We start from the raw sequence: 23,302 nt of genomic DNA, 5'->3' as shown, positions 1-23,302 counted from the left end.
AAATTGAAAATTTTTTTTAATGGAAATTGCTCCAGACAAGGCACAAAGCCACTTCATGTAAGGAGATTTAATATAAAAAGGTTAAAAACTAATCAATGATATCAATGATAAGTATTAGATGGATATGTAATGTTGCCGTTACACTTTAACTGTGGTGTTACAGGACCCACACGCTGCCTGGCACTGTCACAAAGGAACAAAAAAACAAAACAAGAAACAAAAATCTGACTTGCCATATTTTTTTAAAGTGCAAATGAAATCCACTTATTTGTGGTTCTTCCAAAACAGCACATTTCATTATATTCCCAAAGTCATTTCGCACACATGTTCTTTTTAAAAGTCTCTATCCCTGCCACCTGATGCTGATGCTAGCCAATGCTTTTTCACCCTCATATTCAGACATCCATCTTGCCCGACACACAACTCCCTCCTTTCTCCGATCATGTGATGTATTTTCCTCTCCTTTTCTTGTTATGCAAGTGTGTGTGCACACTTGCTAATTTGCATATGTGCTTTAACTGTTGTTGCTGCTAATCTCTTCACTAGCCAGCTATCGTAAAGCTGCTGCTGATTTTCTCACACGTGTCTATACACGCTCTGTTACAGATATATTCGGTAAGAATATATCAATGTTTTCTAACAGCATTACTTCAACGTTTGCCAGAAACATCGCTCATGGAATGTGAGAACTAAATTCTAGACCATTTTCACAAAGAGTTGAGGTAATTGTTTTTCAAATTTCAAAATACATATTGATTGGAAAGTCATTTTCTGTTTATATACAGGGTGGAACGATAAAATTGTCGCCCTAGAAAGGCCACATGATTCCATTTCTGTTTGATGAAAACCGGTTTTCTTTTTTCGTTGCAGACCATCTACTAGTTGGCCAGTTGTGTACAAATCCCAAGAATGATAGGAGCTTTCTATCATGTTTGAAAGTGACACAATGTTCAACGAGTGAGATTGTAGATGCACCACTGTACAACTTGTGCTCTCTACCGATCCGAGTTATGACAACAGGACCATTGCCAGCACCCTCAAAATGCATCACTGAATTGCTACAAATAACAAGGATGTGCCCAGGGTGATGAAAACAAAGTTTCCAGCCATGGTTATGGTATTTGGTGTGGTTTCAAGTGAGGGCTACATCATACCACCTCACATCTTCAAAGTTGGCTTGAAAGTCAACACCAAAGTGTATCTGGATATGCTGAAGAGTGTGGTGATCCCCTGGTGCAATCAGGTGGCCGCTGGTAGACCTTGAGTATGGCAGCAGGACTTAATACCAACCACAAGTCCAAAAAGATCCAGGCTTGGCTTCAGAAGGCATCTTACAATTTTATACCCTTCTCTCTAAGTCCCCCGCCCCCCCGTTACCTGACCTGAATTCGCTAAACTACTTCATCTGGTCATACTTCGAGAACATCACCAGCATGACCTCTCACAACACCAAAGTCAGCCTAATCGCCATCCGCTGAGTATTTGCCGAGCTCCTGCCTGCGCTTGTGGAAAAGGCTCCCAGTTCAGGACCCGTTTCGAGACGGTGATTGAGGCTGAAGGCGGCTACATTGAATAGATGTCAGCTCTACTACATAATCAAGTTACCTGAATTGATCTTTTTTCAATAAAAGTTTTAAAATAAAGCTGTAGTGTTGTTTTATTTAGGGGCGACACTTTTATCATTCCACCCTATATATCAAAGGGTTTTGCTGTTAATTTATTTGGAATTGTGATTTCCACCTGTGCCCTATACTGAATAAGCACCATTATGTCTATTCCTTTGTATCACTACCTCTATAAATTTCTAACTCCACTATACATCTCTCGAATGTGGCATGATAATTACTCCTCTGAAATCAGCTGTTCAGTTTTACAGGGGTCAAATTTAAAACTGCTGTTAAACTGTGCAACACTCAAAAAGCAGAGGACGTCTGTGGCTATTTTTAGGTCGTACTCAAATGTGATAGAGGAACTGATAGAAATGTTGTATGATAAACACAAACAAAATAATGAATTCAAAAGCATAAAATTACAACAGAGATATTTTATATATGCTTAAAAATGGATAGATAGGAAAACATGGAATGTTTGCTGGTATTTTTAGAGTCCTTGCAGAACAAGGGCGATTCATTAGCCGAGAAATCAAGGAAGTCTGAGTCGATGACACTATGCAACACTGAAAAGTACAGACCATCTATGGCCAATTTTATATGCACAATGGCATGGAAAATCCACTTCTGGCCTTCTTTTTTATTGAATTAGTTTTTTTGTTTCTTTTTTCAAAATTGTCACTGAGAATTTTAGTGATGATCATGGCGAGAGATTCCATCAGGATATTTCAGTGATGGAGAAACGTTTTAAAAGAAAATGAAATCCTGTCATGTTGGCAGACTATTGTTAGAATATAAAAAGAAAGGATGACACTAAACCTATGAGGATTAAGAAAACAACTGTTGTTTAAACTAAGAATCCTGTGTTTTTTAATTCATAATCTATATAAATAAAAATGTTTGTTTGTAATCGATAATCTAAATAACCACTGGACTGATTGCTTCAACATTTTGGTATAGTATTTTCATTGTACCCATGCATATTTTTATATATCTCTTTAATTATAACATAGTTAATTTTTATTTCATAAATTAGGTAGTTTTCTTTGTAATGATGTGCCCATTTTTTTTATTTGGGGAAATATCAACGCCCGCACGTCACGTGGCATCAGTAAAAGGAACTTTCGGTCTCGTTTAATGTAAACAGAATGTGTTTACAATGTAGGTATATTAGAAATGTTTCACAAATTTTAAACGGATAACATTTAAAAAAAAACAAAGAAAAAAGACCATCTGTAGCCATATGCATAATGGCATGGAAAATCCACTTTTGGGATTCTTTTTGTTGAATTATTATTATTTTTTTTTTCAAAATTGTCATTTTTGAGAATTTTGAAGAGAATCTTAGTGATACGAGTGATGAACAATGAAAGGTTTCATCAGAATATTTCAGTGATGAAGAAATGTTTTAAAGGAAATCGAAACCCTGGCATGTTAGAATATAAAATGAAGGATGACAGTCAACGCGAGAGGATTAAAGAAGACAAATGTTTGTTCGTTGCTAGAACTGGGAATGGCTGAAGTATACATAGGTCTCAGCTGCTGATAGGCGGGGTGGACCACCTTGAGAGGAGATGCGGTGAAATCATTTAGAGCAGGCACCACCAAGGTTCAATACCGTTAACTGAAGGAAAGTTGTTTGTTACTGCTGCAGTTCCATTGGAAAATTAGAATGTTTTATTTAGAAGGATGTTGTAGTTTGCTTGAAGCATTGTGTGTAGTGTGAAAGCAGTTGTGTTTGAAGGCTATATCAATGCGGTTCATAGGAAACACTATGGACATGAATTAGCATATAAAAGAATAATGACAATATTAGAAGGAATTTTTAATTATATTATGTTCAGAAGAGACGTTGCAAGCCCATCTCTGTTTTATTGTTATTTTCATGACAAGTGCTCATCTGAGCTCCAATCTATGATCCCCCTCGCCGAACATTCATGAGAAACACTCGTTTGGCTGTAAATACTATCAATAATTTCCCCCACTCTTTATCTGTGGCTAAACCTAAATGTAGATTCCATGATCAAAGCTTCTTTCTCAGAACTGCACACCTGTGGAACTCTCTTCTGTTTACCTGCTTTCCAGCTGACTACAATATGGCTGTCTTCAAGTCCAATGTAAACAAGTTCTTGATAAGCCGTTCCCCTTAAGTAATCCAATTTACCAAATTTACACTTCTTACGATTACTATGATGCTGTCCTTTTGACCAATGTACATTCTTTACTTCCTTTCTTCGAGTGGCCTCTGGGCCTTGATAAGTGGTGATTCCTCTGTAAAAAAAAAAAAAAAATGACAATAGTAGGAATTTTCAATAATTTCCAATTATTTGCCAACATAATGTGTAGTACAATATGATAGGTGTTGATGTCCCTAATTTTCAAGAGTAGTATCTCTTCTTCAGAGGTGCAAGTAAAAAGAAATGTGTACAACTGTTTGGTGAGGCTTTCTTTCGTCTGTTTTATTTATTCATTTTTATCTTTATTTATTTTTCTTTATTTATTTTTATGTATTTATCTTTATTTATGTATTTATCTTTATTTATTTATTTTTATTTATTTATTTATCTTTTATTTCCGGAAGTCAATGTCGCATCTGGCTGTCAAATCAATTTCCAGGATACGAGTTGTGATGAATATTATGTATTGTTGTGAATTATTGTAGTTTTTTTTTTTTTAGTTTTTTTTTTTTCTTAATGTATATAAATGATTAATTGGTACTTCTACACTATTGGGACAAGATTTTGTAGCTTCCAAATTATGCAGTTGAAATTACCTGAATATTTCTGAATTATTTAAAAAAAAAAAAAAAACAACTTTAATCATGGTAGCAGGTGAAAAATTGCCGCCATCTTATTTAAATCAAAACGGAAAATTACCCCCCCCCCTTTTTGAACTCTCCTGGGTCTTACAATCGTTTTCATCAAATTCTATTCTTTTATTATCTTAAATAAATAATTTTCTACCTAATCGATTTTTGTAATTTTTGGATATAATCATCTTAAAAGTACAAGGAATACGTAGATACCATTGTTTTCATGTGAAATTCGGTTTTCCGATTTCTGAAATTTCATTCTAATAGTGTAGAAGTTGCTGCTGCGTTTTTTCTCTGAAAACTGCCATTTATCGACTACAAAATTTTGTCCCGATAGTGTAGAATCACTGATTAATTTTTGCGTATTCTGCTTAAAGTGTGTATTTGGAATGTTTTTATTGTTGCTAGAAGAAAATTGAACTTTTACTCATGTTTGTGAGAAAATAGTGCATTACATAAACATGAAATATTCTTTTCACTTTTGTTTCTTAAGGAAGGGACTTTGTCAGCAGAGAATATCTTTTCCGTGAAATTCCAACCGAAAGTCTTGGAATGCTACTGCTCCAATACAGTCCGCCATTTTTATCCTTCTACGTGGGATGAAATATTTTCAAATTCACAAACTCTGGACCTGAAGTTGAAAGAGAAATTCAGCAATGGCACGTCAGGAGATGGCGTTGTCACGCGAAAGGAAGTTTATTTTACCAAAAAGTCGGCATCGAAAATCAACCACTTTTCAGATGAAGACATACAAAACATGGCAGCTTTCTGCTTCCCAGGTAAAACCATATCCTTGCTGGATTATTATTTTTATTATCTTTTTTTTTTTTTTAGGACACTATCTTTTTTGTTTTTTGTTTTTTCTCTTTTTTCTTTTTTTTTTCTTTTTTCTTTTCTTTTTTCTTTTTCTTCTTTTTTCTTTTTCTTTTTCTTCTTTTTCTTTTTTTCTTTTTCTTTTTCTTCTTTTTCTTTTTTTCTTTTTCTTTTTTTCTTTTTCTTTTTTTCTTTTTCTTTTTCTTTTTTTCTTTTCTTTTTTTTTTCTTTTTTTCTTTTCTTTTTTTTTCTTTTTCTTTTTTTCTTTTCTTTTTTTTCTTTTTCTTTTTTCTTTTTCTTTTTTCTTTTTTTCTTTCCTTTTCTTTTTCTTTTTCTTTCTTTTCCTTTTTTTTTTTTTTTTTTTTTTTTTTCAAGAAACCAGCACTTAATACCTCTAGTCAATGTTCTCAGATAATGTTAAAGCATATATATATATATATATATATATATTTTTTTTTTATTTGTTTTTACATAAGCAGTAATCGATTGCTACACAGTCACGAGCATGTTTCGGTCAGCTAATTGAAACAGTAAAGAATATGCACCATTATATAACATTGAGACTAACTCCAGGATGTGTTTATTTGCGTCTACTCCCAGTAAATCAATGCCTCCGTTCAGTCTCGAAAGACAATGGATACACTCTGTAGGGGCAAGGGTTGCGCAATCTCCAACCACACCTCTCCTGAATCGGCACTGTTTGAGTCCAGTGGCAAGGAGAAGTTCTAGGATGACCGGAAATGATGCCAAGATAAGCGAAGATAACATACAGCACTTGGAAATCCCCAATGGTCACCCATTTAGTTCCGACAAACAGGTTAGATATACGTATATATGGATATATATGGATTTGTGTATGTATGAATGAATAGGCACCTTAAGATCTGTATTTATAAATGAATAATTAATATAACCTTCAACAAAAAAAAAAAATCATCAATTATCACTAACACTGTAGCTATTAACCCAACAGGACTCCAATATTACCCTCTATCTATAATTGATTATTATCACTGTATAATGATTATATCTTAGCATGGAGGTTTTAGTAATTATATGCATTTTGGTTTTCCACTTTTGTTTTAACTAAGACTAAAAGAAGCGAATAAATAGATAAAACAAGTGAAGCGTGCATGGTCTCCCATGAGTGCACAGTGAACGAGGCATAAAAGAAATGACCAAGTCCATCATTTGCCCCCCCCCCCATTTAGCCCCAAAAGTCCTCAAAGCCTTAACATATTTAAATTTGAGTTCAGCACCACACAAAACTGCTAAATAGGTATATACAGAAAATTTGGGACAAATATGGTAAAATAGTCCCAAAAATGGAGTGTTTTTATTAGCCCTAAAAGAACCCTTGGGGCACACCCAAGAGTTATGGAAAAGTAAAGACAAACAAAATATTATAGAAATCAGTTCGTTACAACTTTTCAGAAAGTTTTATAAAAATCCAAGGCATAAATTTTTTTAGTAAGTGCAAGTGTATCAATTTTAGCCATTTTTAACCTGAAAGGCAACCCAGGGTGGGTGGGTGGTGGATGTTTTCCCGGAAAATCCATTCTGTTACTTTTTTTTACTCATATCATGTTTAATGTTTGTGCAAAATTAAAAAAAATTCCAAGGCATAATTTTTGAGAAAAGTGCGGACAGATGAATGGACGAACAGACAAGGGTGAATTTACAGGTCCACCCTCCTTTTGTCGGAGGACCAAAAACAGAAAAATATAAGGTTTACACATATAATGGTGGATATGATTGTGGAAGGGGAGGGTGGATGGGAAGGTCAGGACGTGTAGGGACTGGCAAGAGACATTTTTAACTATCACCAATAAGTGAACTATGGGCCTCTTTCCCTTCTCTTTCCTTCCCCTCTACTTCATCTCCCCCTTCTTTATTTCCTCATTTTCCTTTTTCTTCTGCTCTCCTCTTCTGCATTACATCTCTTCCCGTTTTTCTTTGCTCTCCCTTGACCGATCTAAATCAGTACGACACGGGTGTAGTGAGAATGGGAGTGGACGGGGGAGAGAGTACACTCTCTGACCACAGCAGAATCTGGGTCTTATTACGAACACCTGATAATCAACTAACCCATCTTAAAACTAAAAACTAACTTTGCAGAAAGATTCTGAAATGCTAATAAAACCCACACCCACCCCTAAATTAAACCAAATATGCACAAGTATAATGCTTTGCACAAGTAGCATGTACATACAGATAAGATCACTTCTTTCTGTCCTTAATGTTCTCACCTCTAACTTCTTAAACGACCACCCTGTCTACTTTATTCCCACACCCTTTTTAGTCATGTTTTACACACGGATTAATTTCATTCTTTATTTCTATTTATAAATAACTTTTACCGTAAGTTGACCACAGATCTCCATTGCGAAAATTTGCTTTCTTATGGGCAAGACTTCTTTAGGATTTCTTAAATGGAGACTTTTCGATATAATAAAAAGCCAGACATGCAGGTGGATACAAGAGGAAAATATATACTGTTGTATATAGATTTATTGAGCAAATTGAAAACGAGGAAATACAATACAATGTGTAGGGATTATGAAAGCTCTTTATACAAGGCATTTTGAAGCCTATATAAAATCCCTTAATCTGCCTATTGGTAGACATCACATCCTTATTTTGTTACTTAACACGTCCTTTGCTCTTCTGATGAGAAGCATTTCTTCACTTGAAGATTATGAAGAAGAAAAAAAAAAGCTAAATATGTATAAAATTCTGAGGATGGAGTATATCTTCGAAATATGAAATATAAATTTTAAACAGATAAATATTTATTTATTTTCATAATATTGCATTGTAATTTGGCTTATAAACGTATTTTGTACGTATTTTATTTTATAAATATAGATTTGGTTTGATTATTAATTTTTTTTCTTTTTTCTTTTTTCAGATGGGGCAAGGTTGTCTGATCAAAAACCAGACGATTTTAAAATCCATTACCTTGTACTAACTAACCTCTTAGGTGAAAGGAGTTATGCAACTTGCCTAACTTTTCACAGGAAGTACAAAGCTGAAAAGGTAAGTTTTTTTTTTTTTTTTTTTTTTTTTTTTTTGTAACAATCTACAAACAGTAGAAATTGAAACAATATAAAAGTACAAGGTTGTGGATTTGATATGGCTTTAAAGGGCCGAAAAAAAGACATACAAGGGGGTAGTTAACAAGATATATACAGGGTTCAACGATAAAATTTCACAACGATAATATTTTCACACATAAGTATACATCTACTGTTTTATTTATATAGTTAAAAATAAGTCTAATCATATTTTATTCAAAATACCTTTGATAAGAGCGGAAGAACCCGTGGATAATTCAATTCTTCATTTAAACTATTAACTATTAAAATATGATAAAATATAATACAATAAAACTCATTTTTACTTGTAATTAATCTTTTACTTGATATTTTTTTTTTCTAAGTAGTTCAATTTGCAAAATTCCCACTACTTATGTGTACTACCCTATAATCACATTGACTAATGCATACCCATTAACTCTTATCCTCGAGTGGCCTCCGAGCCTTGATAAGTGGTGACTCCTATGTAAAAAAAAAATAGATAAATTAAAAAAAAAAAAATTAATTCATGCAGATTTTGTATTTATTATTACAAAGCCAATTCTCTACTGAATATATATATATATATATATATATGCGTTATTCATCGATTTTACTCGTTATAAACCATCCTTGATGTATGATTATATTAATTTCAGTATTATGTGACCAGTAGTTTAAAAGTTTATCAGTTAAATATTTTCACACAGATATATACATCTGTTGTTTTATTTATATAGTTAAAGATAAGTCTAATCATATTTTATTCAAAATACCTTTGATAAGAGAGCAAGCATCTGTAAAGCAAGGGAGATAATTCAGTCTTCATTAAAACCAAAATGAAAAAAGGTAATATGATAAAACTGTAATTTCTAATACAGGGTAGAATGATAAAATTGTTGCCCTAAAGAAAACAACGCTACAGCTTTACTTTAAAACTTTTTGTTAAGTTTTGAGATAGCTTTGTTACAGTGTAACATATGTCAGGCCTTGTTGCGGTCATCAAGTAGATGAGGCTTCCTACCATTTCTTTTTCATTGTCTTAATTTTATTCTTTTTATAGGTTTAGTGAAAATGTCGGCTATATTATTCTCAGACGTCACATAAGTAAGAGTAATAGATTTTTTTTCTTATTTCATCCCTTATAAAATGATATCTGATATCAATATGCTTCGACCTTTGATGAATCATAGAATTATTTGCTAATAAGATACTGCTCTGATTATCACAATGAATTACTATAGGTTTTTTACTTAGATCTGGTTTTAAAATAGATTTTAGAAGCGTGTTCAGAAAAATTGCCTCCTGTGCGGAATGAATAAGAGCCACTTATTCTGCTTTCACAAGTAGAAAGTGCAACAATTTGTTGCTTTTTAGTTTTCCAAGAGATCATAGGTCCAGTCTTTGACAGTCTAAAACAATACCCCACAATACTCTTTCTATCCTCAGAGTTAGCCCAATCTGAATCCGAGAAGCCTTCTAAATTTAGAGGATATGTGGATTTTTTAAATCTTAAAGATTGTTCCTTGGTTCCTTTTAGGTAGCGAAGGATTTGTTTTGCATGATTAAGGTCTTTAATTGTCGGTTTCGATAAGTTTTGAGATAGCTTTGTTACAGTGTAACATATGTCAGGCCTTGTTGCAGTCATCAAGTAGATGAGGCTTCCTACCATTTCCCTGTATATTCGGTTATCTATGAATTTTGTTTCAGTCCCTATATTTTTATTTATATCCATTTCGATGGGAGTTGAACGCGGTTTACAATCTTGCATTCCGAACTTGAGCAGAATTTTTTCAATGTATCATGATTGGTTCATAGTTATAGTTTCATTTTCACAGGTAAATTTTACACCTAGGAACCATGACACTTTTATTAAAAAAAAAATCAATTCAGATAACTTGATTAGGTAGTAGAGCTGACATCTATTCAATGTAGCCTACTTCAGCCTCAATCACCACCTCAATACTGATCTGGAACTGAGAGCATGCCTTTTCCACAAGCGCTGGCAGGAGCTTGGCAAATACTTGGCAGATGGTGACGATCAGGCTGCCTTTGGTGTTGTGAGAAGTCCTTATAGTGATGTTCTCGACATATGACCAAACTAAATAGTCCAGCGGATTCAGGTTGAGGGAGGAGCAGGGTCAGTGAAAGAAAAGTACAAAATTGTAGCACTCCTTCTGAAGCCAAGCCTGGGTCTTTTTGGACTTGTGGGCTAGTACTGAGCCCTGCTGCTATACCCATTGATGGTGCTGGCAATGGTCCTGTTGTCATAACTTGAATCAGTAGAGAGCATGAGTTGTACAGTGGCACTGGACTGCATGTTGAAGTGGTGCATCTGAATGGCAAGCATTGCAGATGATAAATTGTCGCCCTAAAGAAAACAACACTGCAGCTTTACACTACAACTTTTATTAAAAAAAAATCAATTCAGGTAATTTGATTATGTGGTAGAGCTGACATCTATTCAATGTATCTGCTTTCAGCCTCGATCACCGCTTCGAGACAGATCCATAAATACCACCAAGACTGTGAGTTGTACAAACCTTTATTTGCAGCTTTTCCAGGGATCTGCCAAATCAAGACCAAAGAAAGTAAAACCCCAGAGACTGTTATTTGTCCCTTGTTATATGTCCTGTTTAGACAATCACTAAACGATCTATTCATATATAGACAATCAAATAATACGGTACTCATGCAGAGAGTGATCCGTGCTGAAATAATAACATTATTATTTAAAAAGCTATTCTTAACATGAGGAGGGGAGGGTGTTTTGTATCTATTCTGTACTTTAACCTTACAATTGAATAAAAAAAACATAAAACTTTAATTAAACGTGGAAATACGATTTAAAAAATAGCACGGATCACTCTCTGCATTAGCACCAATAATACGTCAATAAACACCTCATATATACAAACCTCGTTAAACAGAATCCCACTATACGACGGTATAAACATAAACAACAAAAGGATGAAAAAAGAAAGAAAGAAAATGGGAATACAGTGGCCCTAGGATACGTCTTTTTTTTTTTTTCCAGGTTACAATGTGGAATACAATGTTTTCTCTGTCCTTGCTTACGGTATTTGTTCGGCCATGTTATTTGATTATATACATGTGTATTTTGTTAGTAATTTTTAATATGTACTTTATAAAATTTTTCTTTGGCCCCCCCTCCCACCATAGAGCGATTTCACGTTACGATCCCAATCCCGATATATCTGATCACTAGATGATCAGATATATCGAACCGTAAAAATATCGACATGTAAATAAATATACATCATATATACAACCGTCTTCCTATGTTATAAAGAACGCCACTATATGACAAAGATATCGACAAGGCAGTGGAGCTATTTATCCATAGTGAGTGAAAAGAGTATCTAATATCTAAAGAGTAGTAATATAATGTAGAAATAGATTAACCTATTAATAGCGAGAGATAAATTAAATCTTTTTTATTCAGGGTAGTGTTTTCCGTGTTAGAAGCATTATTTATATTTTAAATTGAAATACATATGAAATATGTTTGAAAGCCGAATTACAACGCAATATTATGACGATAAACAAGTATTTACTTGTTTAAAATTAATATATTTCGCAGTTATATTCCTTCGTCAGAATTTGATATTTTTTTTTTCTTCTTTTTCCTCATCGTGATGTTAAGTTTAAGGAAACAAAATTTAATGAAGAGTTGCGTGCTGTTATCTGCGGTGTTGTTTTTTAAATGCCAGAAGAATGAGTTTAGCAACGCGATTTGAAATTCAGGGTCGTGTTCTCCGTGTTAGAAGCGTTGATTGAATTTGAATTTTAAATTGAAATACATATGAAATGGACCAGGTATGTTTCTCCATTGGCCGATGTAATTGTTATGCGTCCTGTTTAGACACCACTAGATCATCAGATACATGGAACCGTAAATATGTTAGGTTGTTAGTCTATCAGAAAAATGTCGGAAACTATTAAAACGGTCGATCATTATGATTGGAATTAAATAGTCGATTATTATTATTATTGGTAAAAGTATATTAGATAGAAATATTTTAAAGATGTAAAAAGTTATGTTAAGGTGAAATATTTACATTTAATAATTGTTAGGAATGTAACTTCATGTAAATTTGACAGATGGAATTTAAACTAACCATAATATAAGCAAAAATATGTGACAAAAAAGCAGCAAGGATCTTTAGGCTACGTGTAGTGATGACGTAATAAAAAATATAGATTTTGAGATGTAATTACGTGGGAGATTAACTGGTCATATAACACTGAAATTAACAGGAAATAATAATCATACACCAAGGATGGTTTATAATGAGAAAAATTTTTGGTCTGATGGATGAATCACATATATACAAGTTGGCAAATTGAAATGTAAAATGTTCATTAGTTTTGCATAAATTAATCCATTGTTAAAAGTGGTTTAATTTTATAAATTTCTGTCAGATTAATTCAAACGGTAACGAACACAGCTGGAGCATTAAATGTTTTGGTTTTGATTCTAGCTGATGGCACCTAAGTCATTTACTTTTAAACTTTTGAAATCTGTATTATATATATATATATATATATATATATATATATATTTGTAGTCATCGACATACAGTCCTGTTTCGTTGTATCACAATTCATCAGTGCCGCTAGACTAGCATCTCTCCCAAGCCAAGGATTGAACCTAGAAACACCATGTTGACAGTCGGCAGTTCTCCCTATATATATATATATATATATATATATATATATATATATATATATGAGAATGTGTGTGGTGAGGACATTTCTCAACCTATATACTCAACAAATTTTTTTTATTTTGAAATTTGGTATATAGGGTATTCAGACACGTGGAAAACTTTTTAATCAGTTTTCATCCAGTAAAAAAAAAAAGCTGCTAATAGGTCAAAATTGAAAGATTGGTATGTGGAGGAGGAGTAATCAGATTTTTATCTGTTTATCAACTGTTTCATGGCTGCGCATGCGCAGTCGTGAAACATGACAGCTTCATTTATTTAGGATAAGTAGGTTAAAAACAACACTTTCTAAAGATCGTGTCAAGCTGGTCTAATGGTTATCATACTTGACTCCCTGTCTTTAGGTTTTGCTTCCGATCTCAACTCGAGTATTTTTTTCTTTTACTCGCAAGAAGTGAATTGTTTAGAAAAACACATTACTTGCATGCACATGCCTTAGTTTCCTTCCATTCTTTTTTTATTATATTGGGTACAATATAATAATCAATAGAAAATTGGCTCTAATAATAATAAATGCGAAATATAATATTTATACATGTTTTACGACTGGGCTGTGCCGAACGGCCTGCTAGTGATTATATATATATATATATATATATATATATATATATATATATTGTTTGTTTGTTTTTGTTAGCGATACTTATTGAATGAATTCAATTATTTATATGGAAGCACATTTTTACCTAAATGCAAGTTGGTAATAATTTTCCCTTTGACCAGTACCCCCAAATGGGGAGCGTTATATGTATTATTTTTAAAATATAATTATCCACTGACACGTGTTTCGTCGTCTACAACTTATCAGTGACTGAATCTAGCGAGATTCGAAATCGAGAGCCCGTGATAAGAAGCCTACACTCCCCCCCAATGAACTATCTCGTAGGACTACTAATTTATCACATTATATATACAGGGTGACCCCAAAAAAAACAAAAAAACATAGAAAGTATATCTAAAACATATGCTGTAAAACGGAGAAAAAAAAGGGCCAAAGACCCTAGTGTTTTGATGTGATGTTTTGAATATAATAAACTAGTTATGACCAAAGTTTCATTTCATTCGGACAAAACACTTAGAAATGGGGCTTAATTAGAGTTGGGGCCCGTTTTTTTGGGTCACCCTGTGTGTGTGCGTGTATATATATATATATATATATATTTGGCTTTCAAGCGCACTTGATGCATATTTTATTTTTTCCTAATCAAAACAACGTTTCTATATGAACTCTCCTTCTTTGACGTTATTCTCGCGTTGCCTACATTTCAAAATACAACCACTAGAAACAACGCGCGGCTCTTTACAAACAGACTTCTTTCTCCAACTTTACAACATGGCAAGGAAAAAGAAAAGGAAAAAAAAAGAAACAAAACAACACTGAAGATGGAGTATACCCCTGAAATATATTTATTATAAATTTCAAACAAGTAGAATATTTGTTTATTTTCCTAATATTATGTTGTGATTTGGCTTTCAAGCGCACTTGATGCATATTTTATATATATATTCAATGGAGAATTGGCTCTAATAGTGAATATGAAATCTGTATGTATTAAAATGTTAAACTTATTTTACGATTGGCAAAGTCCCCCCCCCCCGCGCGCGCGCGCGCTAATCTATGATAAATTATGAGTAATGTTTACTGCTAATTCCATTGCCATTTTGGTACTTGTACAGTTTAATCAAGACATTAAAAAATGAAAATATTGAAAAAGAAGTTATATTGTATGTATCTGTTATGGGATGAAGTTCTCCAAAAAAAATTTCACTTAATTTGATCAAGTAGTTTTTTTTTTTTTTTTTTTTTTTTTTTTTTTTACAGCAAAAAAAAAAACAATTTATGATACCGGTGAAAAAGTAGCCATGTTTCGATTTCTAGGAAGAAAAGTTATTATTTAACATGGCGATGGGAGGGGGTCGGTGTTTTAGACTGAGTTATCTCCCCATGGCATTTTTTAAAAATCTAAACATGGCTACCTTCATAGCCGCTGTAAAAAGAAAACTACTTGATCAAATTAAATTAAATTTTTTTTCAGAGAACTTCATTCCATAATGGGTACATACAATGTAACTTTTTTTTTTTTTTTTTTTTTTTTTTTTTTTTTAATATTTTCAGATTTTAGTGGCTTAATTAAACTGTATAAGTACCGCCATTTTTTTTTTTTTTTTTTTTTTTTTTTTTTTTTTTTCTATTCCAGAAAGATAAATCCTGGTGTTTGAAACCTTTTGTGAATCCAAAGTTGGAAAGTGACCTTAATGATAACACGTCATCTGAAATTCTAACCGTCTATGTTCCTCATTGTTGTGTTCTTGTCTCAACAAAGCCGTATTTTACAGTCATGAAACAATGTCTTTCAATGTAAGTGATATTTAAAAAAAAAAAATCGTATTCTTTTGTTGTAATATTTTTGATTACTAATGGGGGTATGGTTCCTCACAGTTGAGAGATTCTATTTATAAACGATGCTGCTAGGAACTGACGAATCAAATTAATTCACGCTCTGCTACCAACCAATCAGAAACCAGAATTGCTCCATAAAAATTAAACCTTTTCTTTAGTAAGAGAGTCGCCAATCTGATAGGCCCTGAACTGTCATCTAAGCTTCAGCCTCTGTCCCATCAACAAAATGTTGCATCCCTCTGCCTGTTCTATAAATATTTTAATGTTGAATGATCTGACGAACTGCAAGCACTTGTGCCCCCACAACGTAAACACCCTCAACAAACCTGACAGGCAGCTAAATCCCACCCTCACACAGTAGAGATCCCTAGATGTAAAAGATCTTTCTACTTCAGTAGTTTCTTCCCCAGAACCGCTAGACTTTGGAATTCCATTCCAGGTCCTTGCTTCCCCAACTGTACTGACATGCAGAAGTTCAAGTGTAACGTGAACCGACATCTTGCTGGACAAATTCCTACATAGTACCCCAGTAGTTGTTGCCCCTGATAATAGCCCCTACTTGGTTGGTAGCAGAGCATGAATTAATTTGATTCGTCAGTTCCTAGCAGCATCGTTTATAAATAGAATCTCCCAACTGTGAGGAACCATACTCCCATTAGTAATCAAAAACATTACAACAAAAGTTCAACTTCATGTCAAAAAGCGACATTATTTTTGCACCAACCTAATAACTGGATTCGGCAGAAGTTGATATGCCATAAAACAACCAAATCAAACCAAACTTTACAAATGTGTGTTTGAAGATGTAAAGAATTTGAAGCATAAAAACTGTTTCCAAATTAACTGGATTCGGTATTAAATAACCCGAAAAGGGTTGATATGCCGTAAAACAAAACAACCAAACCATTTAACGTGTGGTGAGTCAAACTTGAAGTATGTAAGATGATTACTGTGATGATGATGGCAGTGATGAAAAATGATGATGATGATTATAGTGATGGGTCACCATTTAGCAAATACTCACTTCACCTGAGTGAAAGAACGGATGAGTTTTTTTTTTTTTCATGGAACTCGCTTGGGACAAAATATGAAGCCACTTGACCTAACAAAAACAAAAGATGAGTATTGCAAAGACAAAAAATGCCTATTAACCTTAATTTTGAAAAGCCCAAGGCTGTAGGTAGGAGGAAAACAGTGAGCAGGAAGAGAGTTCCACAACCTTGCATTTTTTGAAAAGAAACTACTGGAATTGGAAGCTGTATTACAATGAGGCATCAAAACAGTGAATTGATGAAGACCACTAGACCAATGAATCAAACGAGTTGGAACAAAGGAAGCAGGGAATAGATCAGACAATTCTAAAGAACACATGCAATAATTGTATTCATAGAAAAGACTGAGACTAGCAACATCACGTCTGTGAGAGAGAGGTTGCACAGAAAAAGAAATGGTGGGGCCAGTCAAATTACACATGTTTCTGCACCTTATCAAGTACCCTGAAATGGGACGGAGATTCACCAGCTCAAATGTAATAACAGTACTTCAATAGTTTTGATTATGTAGATGTAGAACAGTTGAGGTAGCAGAGTCAGTTGGCAGGGGAAGGTCGTGGGAGAAAGTGATAAGGATAAACTTGGAAGAAAGAGGGATAAATAAACACCTGGCCAGAAATAGGTTAGATTGGAAATCAGTTTCTAAAAGCTGTCCAACACATGTCAACATGTAAAACAGATGATGATGATATTACTCTTGCCCCCCTCCATCTTTATTGCACTGTCTTTCTCTCGTTCATTCTCACTCTCTCTCTCTCTTTCTCACTCCCTACTGTTTTCCCCCTCTCGCCATTCCCTCCCTCTCTCTCTCTTTAAAAAGTTTGACTCAAATGATTGCCTTAATTATTGTCCACTTCTCATTTCTCACATTCCAAATAGTTCTCATGTTATCTTTTAGAAATATGGTACGAATTTGAATATCCCCAGTATCAAATAATCCTTATACACTATGAAATTGACTTTATGTATGAAAACCAAAAAAGAGAGATATAACATATGAGAAATATTTGGAATCAAGTCTCCCCTTTCTGTTATGGTTTCAAATGATCTGAAATAACAGCAAGTCTTAGTCTCCCCTCCATCAAGGCTAGAGGTTTTGGGAAAATATCAGATATTTTGTAATTCATATGAAAAGCTATGAAAATAAATGCCTTTGATGGAAACATTTTATGGCTGTAAAAAAAGTACCAAAAATAGGCTCTGGATGATGGATGATCCTGTTAATGTGTGACCTTAAGGGCAAATGTTACGAAGCCCATTACACAATTCAAATCATTATCTTTCCAACGAGCTTTCATTTGTTAAATTCTGATCAATAGTCGCTGAGATTTGGAACTTATAAAATTGCCAAAAAAGGTGGTCATTCGCTCGCTCGCTCTCTCACTCATATATATATATATATATATATATATATATATATATTTACCTCTCTCTCTCTCTCTCTCTCTATATATATATATATATATATATATATATATATATATATTGGGTTGGTGCAAAAATAATATTGTTTTATATATATATATATATATATATATATATATATATATATATATATATATAATTATTTTCTACTATAATAATTAAAATAATTAAATATATATATATATTAGTTGAACGTCAAAAAATTACATTATTTTTGTACCAATATATGGGTATATCTGTACTGGTAATCAAATTGAATATTGAATGGGACGAAAGTACATGAAAATTTGCAGGGTTTTTGAAGATTATAATACTAATCTATAGTTAATATTTTATAACAATTGGTAAAAAAGAACCTATATTTTCAAACCAATAGAATAATACCCCTGCGGATTAAATAATTTCATTTAAAATTTCGTGCAGATTCCTGAGTTTGACAGAAATATTCCAGAATTCAACACGATACACCTGAAGTAGGTCGGAGGTTACAGCGACTGAAACATTATGAAAATGACACTCAAGATAAAAGCAGTAAAATCCAAATAATATGAATAATCTTTTTTTTTTTTTTTTTTTTTTTTTTTACACAGTGATCACCACTTATCAAGGCCCGGAAGCCACTCAGGGATAAGGGTTATTGCAAGTACATAAAGTTAGTGAGAAGATTTGCTGAAGTGTTTACTTAAGGGGGCGGTTCATTAGGAATTTGTTAACATTGGACTTGAAGACATCCAAATTGTAGTCCGGAGGGAAGCAGGCAGACGGAACAGAGTTCCACAGGCGTGCAGTTCTAAGAAAGAAGCTTTGTTCATGGAATACGCGTTTTGATTTAGGCACAGATATAGAGTGGGGGAAATTTTTCACAGTGGATTCAGCTAGACGGGTGTTTCTCGTGAAAGATTGGCGAGGGGGGACCAGAGATTGGAGTTCAGACGAGCATCTGCCATGGAAATAACGATAAAACAAGGACAGGCTCGCAACGTCTCTTCTGTGGAAGAGAGGTTGCAGGGTAGAGAAAAGGGCATCCCCCACTAAGCCACGAAGTCTATTTTGTACTCTGTCAAGGCAGGATAGGCTGTTTTTAGCTGCTCCTGCCCAGAGTACTTTCACCTAACAATATAATAAACAAAATATTACATAAAAATTGAATTTAACTCGAAAACTATCTAAAAAAAATAGCATGGTTCATAAACTGCAGAAATACCCAAAACTTAAAGTAGTATGCATAGTTAAGTTAACGACTTCATTTTGTGTCATTTTATTCTTTCTTGCAGCTTTATTTTATGTAATATACAGGGTGCCCCAATAAAATGTATACACTCTTTAAATTATCTCAACTTGCTACATGAATACGCTATGCCACATTCCCAAGAGATGTTTAGGGATAAAGAATGGCACTTCCAGAAGGATGGAGCACTTCCCCATTATCATCATGACGTAAGAGCCTATCTTGATAGTCACCTGTGAAAGAGATAGTTAGGACGAAGAGCAAGTATCGAGTAATGTCCACGCTCAGCGGTTTGACCCCCCCCCCCCTGGGTTTTTCTTTTTTGGGGGGCAGGGTTGAGGGGTATGTTAAACACAGAGTTCACACCGCAAAATGAGATACAATGAATGAGTTGAAAGCAACCATTGAAAGAAGATGTGTCAACATACCAATTGAACTGATTAGAAACGTTTTCGATTCAATCAGTGAGCGTTGTTAGCTGTTCATGGACCACAATGGCCAATAATTTGAACACTTTCGATAATTAACTGGTTTCTATATTTGTTCATAGTATTTTGATGTATGAAACTTTTCTTTCTCATAATAAATGTTAGTTTTATGATCATTTAAAGAGTGTATACATTTTATTGGGACACCCTGTGTGTGTGTGTGTGTATATATATATATATATATATATATATATATATATATATGTATACACTTTTTATTTGTTTTTACATAAGCATTAATATGTCATTACACATTAATGAGTATGTTTCGGTCAGTTAGTTATAAAAAAGTATATCTTGCCCTACTTCGGTGTTGAGCACTCTTGTATTAACCTTATTAAAACTACTCTGGAAAATATTAACCTGGAGTTATATATTATTATTATTATTATTATTAATGTTTATTTTACCTTTTTTTTTTTTTTTAAAGCCTGTTGAATAAGATCAAAGTGACAACAGATATTAAGCTCCAGGTGTCAGTTTTTCAAGAATTTGTGCGTCAACTCAGTGTCACACCCCTTCCTCCAGCTGGTTCGGTAGCTGTGGTAAGTTGATTTTATTTGAAAATCTATATGTAAACATGCACAGGCCGTGATCATCCCCACTTGTTGTGCTGGTCAAAAATTATCACCCAGTTCCATCAGTGCTGCAACAAAGAAATTCTCCTTTCAAATAAAAAAACAAAACTAGAGTTCAAAAACAACAGAAGTTTATTTTCTTGGGTTAAATAGCAGACTTTCCAAATGAGATTATTACCTGACCAAACCAAAATATAAGTCAATTCAACACAATTCTTTAACTAAGAATTCTAAGGACCCATCTTGTCAACAGTACCATACTGGCCCAACTCACAATCAGAGATATTTTCAATTTTGGTGATTCTGTATTTACCAAACTGAAGCTCGCTTGGGCTTGCTCGGCAACTGATGGAAATAACCAGAAAATTCTACCCCCCCCCCCCCAAAAAAAAAAAATTAACAAAATAACTTTTTTTTAATAACAATTAGAGATTTTTTTCAAATTTTTTTCTAAAGGTTAAAATGGTATTCGTTTTCTTGGGTTAAATAGCAGACTTTCCAAATGAGATTATTACCTGACCAAACAGAAATATAAGTTAATTCAACACAATTTTTTAGCTAAGAATTCTAAGGATGCATCTTGTCCACAGTGGCGCACTGGCCCAACTCACAATCAGAGATATTTTCAATTTTGGTGTTTCTGCATTTACCGAACTGAAGCTCACTTGGGCTTGCTCGGCAACTGATGGAAATAACCAGAAAAGGTTGGCCAAGCATTCCTCAATTTTTTACGAATGAGCTGTTTTTAGCTAATACAACTCTATGAAGGCTAGTTTTTTTATAAGTTATAAGAAATAAAAAATTAATTGGGGCAGATTAAGATTGGGTTAGATACATGTTTGTAATTTTATTTATTGTATTTTAATGTTTTTCCTGTTTATTATTATAATTTTCTTGTAGCAGTTTAACGTTTCACGAACAGTCACTTGTGGAAACTGTGAGTCGATAAATGAATAGCAGACTTGCCAAATGGGATTATTGCCCGCCCAATCCCAAATATAAGTCAATTCAACACAATTCTTTAGCTAAGAGTTCTAAGAGCCCATCTTGCCCACACTGGCACACTGGCTCAACTCACAGTCAAAGATATTTTCAATTTCTTTTGTGTCCCTCTCTTCTTTCCTTAGGCCGGACATCTATCACCTGCAACGTTTGCAATCCATATGCATGACTAAACCTTAAGCTCAGTGCATGTTTGCAGAAATGATGAATGATGCAACAACAGAACTCAACCCTGGAAACAAGAGTTTGTTTGTATTTTTAAAATCTAATGCTTTGTAATAAATGACAACCGTAATCCAAATGTCTTATGATCCCTTATAAAATAATTGTAACATTTGAGGTGAAGATTTATTAAAACTTAAAAAAATGGTTTTCAAATGAGAAGAGTTCCGAATAAATTCATTGCCGCATTTTCAATAACACAAACCATTCAAATACATAAATACATCTGTGACGTGTTTAAAAATGAGTGTTGAATGTGAACGTTTAACAAATTTATCTACAAGTTACGATTGACTTTGATATTTTAACCAGTAGATGTATAATAAGTCTTTCTTCTGGCTTTTCCAGGGCGATCACTCTTTTTTTCTGTCTAAGGGAGAGAACTCTGTCCTTCTAGGTTAACCCTAACAATATTAAATCAAGTGTTCTTTCACCCCACTATCTTCCATACCCCCAATCCCTCCCAACAAACGTTTTTGACCCACACTCAATGCTGACATATTTGAAATGCCACTGCATTGCCTTTCTCATATATTGTTTTAGATTTTAATCCAAATTTATTATTTTTTTCTAAATTCAATGATTCATAATAATAATAATAACCATAATCCAAATGTTTTGTAATTCTTATAAAACATTATACTGTAATAAATGACCGATCCTGGACAGGATCCAAAAGAGAGTCACCAACTTAATAGGTCTTGAACTGTCATCTAAGCTTCAACCTCTGTCCCATCGATGAAATGTTACATCCCTCTGCCTGTTTTACAAGTATTTTAATGGTGGATGCTCTGACGAACTACAAGACCTTGTGCCCCCCATCGACGAAAATACCCCCGATAAACCCAACAAGCAGCGAAGTCCCACCTCTACACAGTCGAGATCCCTAGATGTAAGAAAGCCTTCTACTCTAATAGCTTCTTCCCCAGAACTACAAGATTTTGTAATTCTCGTCCGGTTTCCTGCTTCCCCAACTTTACTGACATGCAGAAGTTCAAGTGTAATGGGAACAGACATCTTGCTGCTAAACTCCCTACATAGTACTCCTGCAACTTAGGTCCCTGATAGCAGCCCCCTACATCAAAGTGGCAATGTGCCTTGTTTGGGGTGAAAAGAAAACGCAATAAAAAAAAAAAAATTTTTTATTATTCTTTGTTGTTTAAATCCGTCAATTAGGCAACAATAGAATTCTCCTTCCAAACCAAAACCACAATACCAGTTTAAAAACAACAGAAGTTTATTTTGCTTTGGAGGTTAAAATGATACTTGTTTTCTCAGATTGACTTACAAAATAAGATTTTTTGAATGACAAAATGAGTCCAATTGACACAAGCCTTTAACTAAGAGATTTTAGGGGCTCACCCTGCAGGGAGAGGCATGCTGGTCCAACTGTCTGTGAGTTCCCAGAAAAAAACAACTGCGTCCAACTCCAACTGTTCATTTTTTTTTTATATATCTATCTGCTATTATATAAAAGCAATTTTGTGTGTGAGAGAAAGAGTTTCCCTATGGACTCGAAAATGGCTGCACTGATTTTTATGAAATTTCACACTAAGATATTTATGTATCTGGCAGTGTTCTTAGATAGGTTTTGTATCAGAATGTCTTTGATTCATATCGATAATCGATAATAGAAATAATCCCACAAAAAAAAGAACAGGCGATTTTGACCAAAGTTAATATCTTACACAGCTTAACATCAAGTGCATTTGATAAATTCTATTACCACAAAAGCTGAAAGGCCTGACATATAAAATCAACAGTAGGTTCTTTGATATGACAGGGGTGCATCCAAAATGAATGTTTCTATTTAAAGCACAATTGAAGCATGATACTTGATTTT

General features: G+C 33.7%; 1 protein-coding gene across 1 annotated transcript in view; it reads left to right on the top strand.

Annotated features, from left to right (window-relative positions):
* Positions 1-23,302, top strand: part of LOC145260646 (DENN domain-containing protein 3-like) — a 117,854-nt gene that overhangs the window by 8,378 nt on the left and 86,174 nt on the right. The window contains exons 3-6 of the mRNA XM_080118982.1: positions 4,916-5,201; positions 8,147-8,274; positions 15,262-15,422; positions 20,088-20,202. Coding sequence (XP_079975108.1) covers positions 4,916-5,201; positions 8,147-8,274; positions 15,262-15,422; positions 20,088-20,202 — 690 coding nt within the window. The remainder of the gene's footprint in view (positions 1-4,915; positions 5,202-8,146; positions 8,275-15,261; positions 15,423-20,087; positions 20,203-23,302) is intronic.

Source organism: Euprymna scolopes, chromosome 36 (genome assembly GCF_053919585.1).
Source record: "Euprymna scolopes isolate OS-2025 chromosome 36, ASM5391958v1, whole genome shotgun sequence".
In the NCBI taxonomy this organism is placed as follows: domain Eukaryota; kingdom Metazoa; phylum Mollusca; class Cephalopoda; order Sepiida; family Sepiolidae; genus Euprymna; species Euprymna scolopes.
The sequence above is the reverse complement of the archived record's forward strand: the minus strand, read 5'-3'. Positions and strand labels throughout refer to the sequence as shown.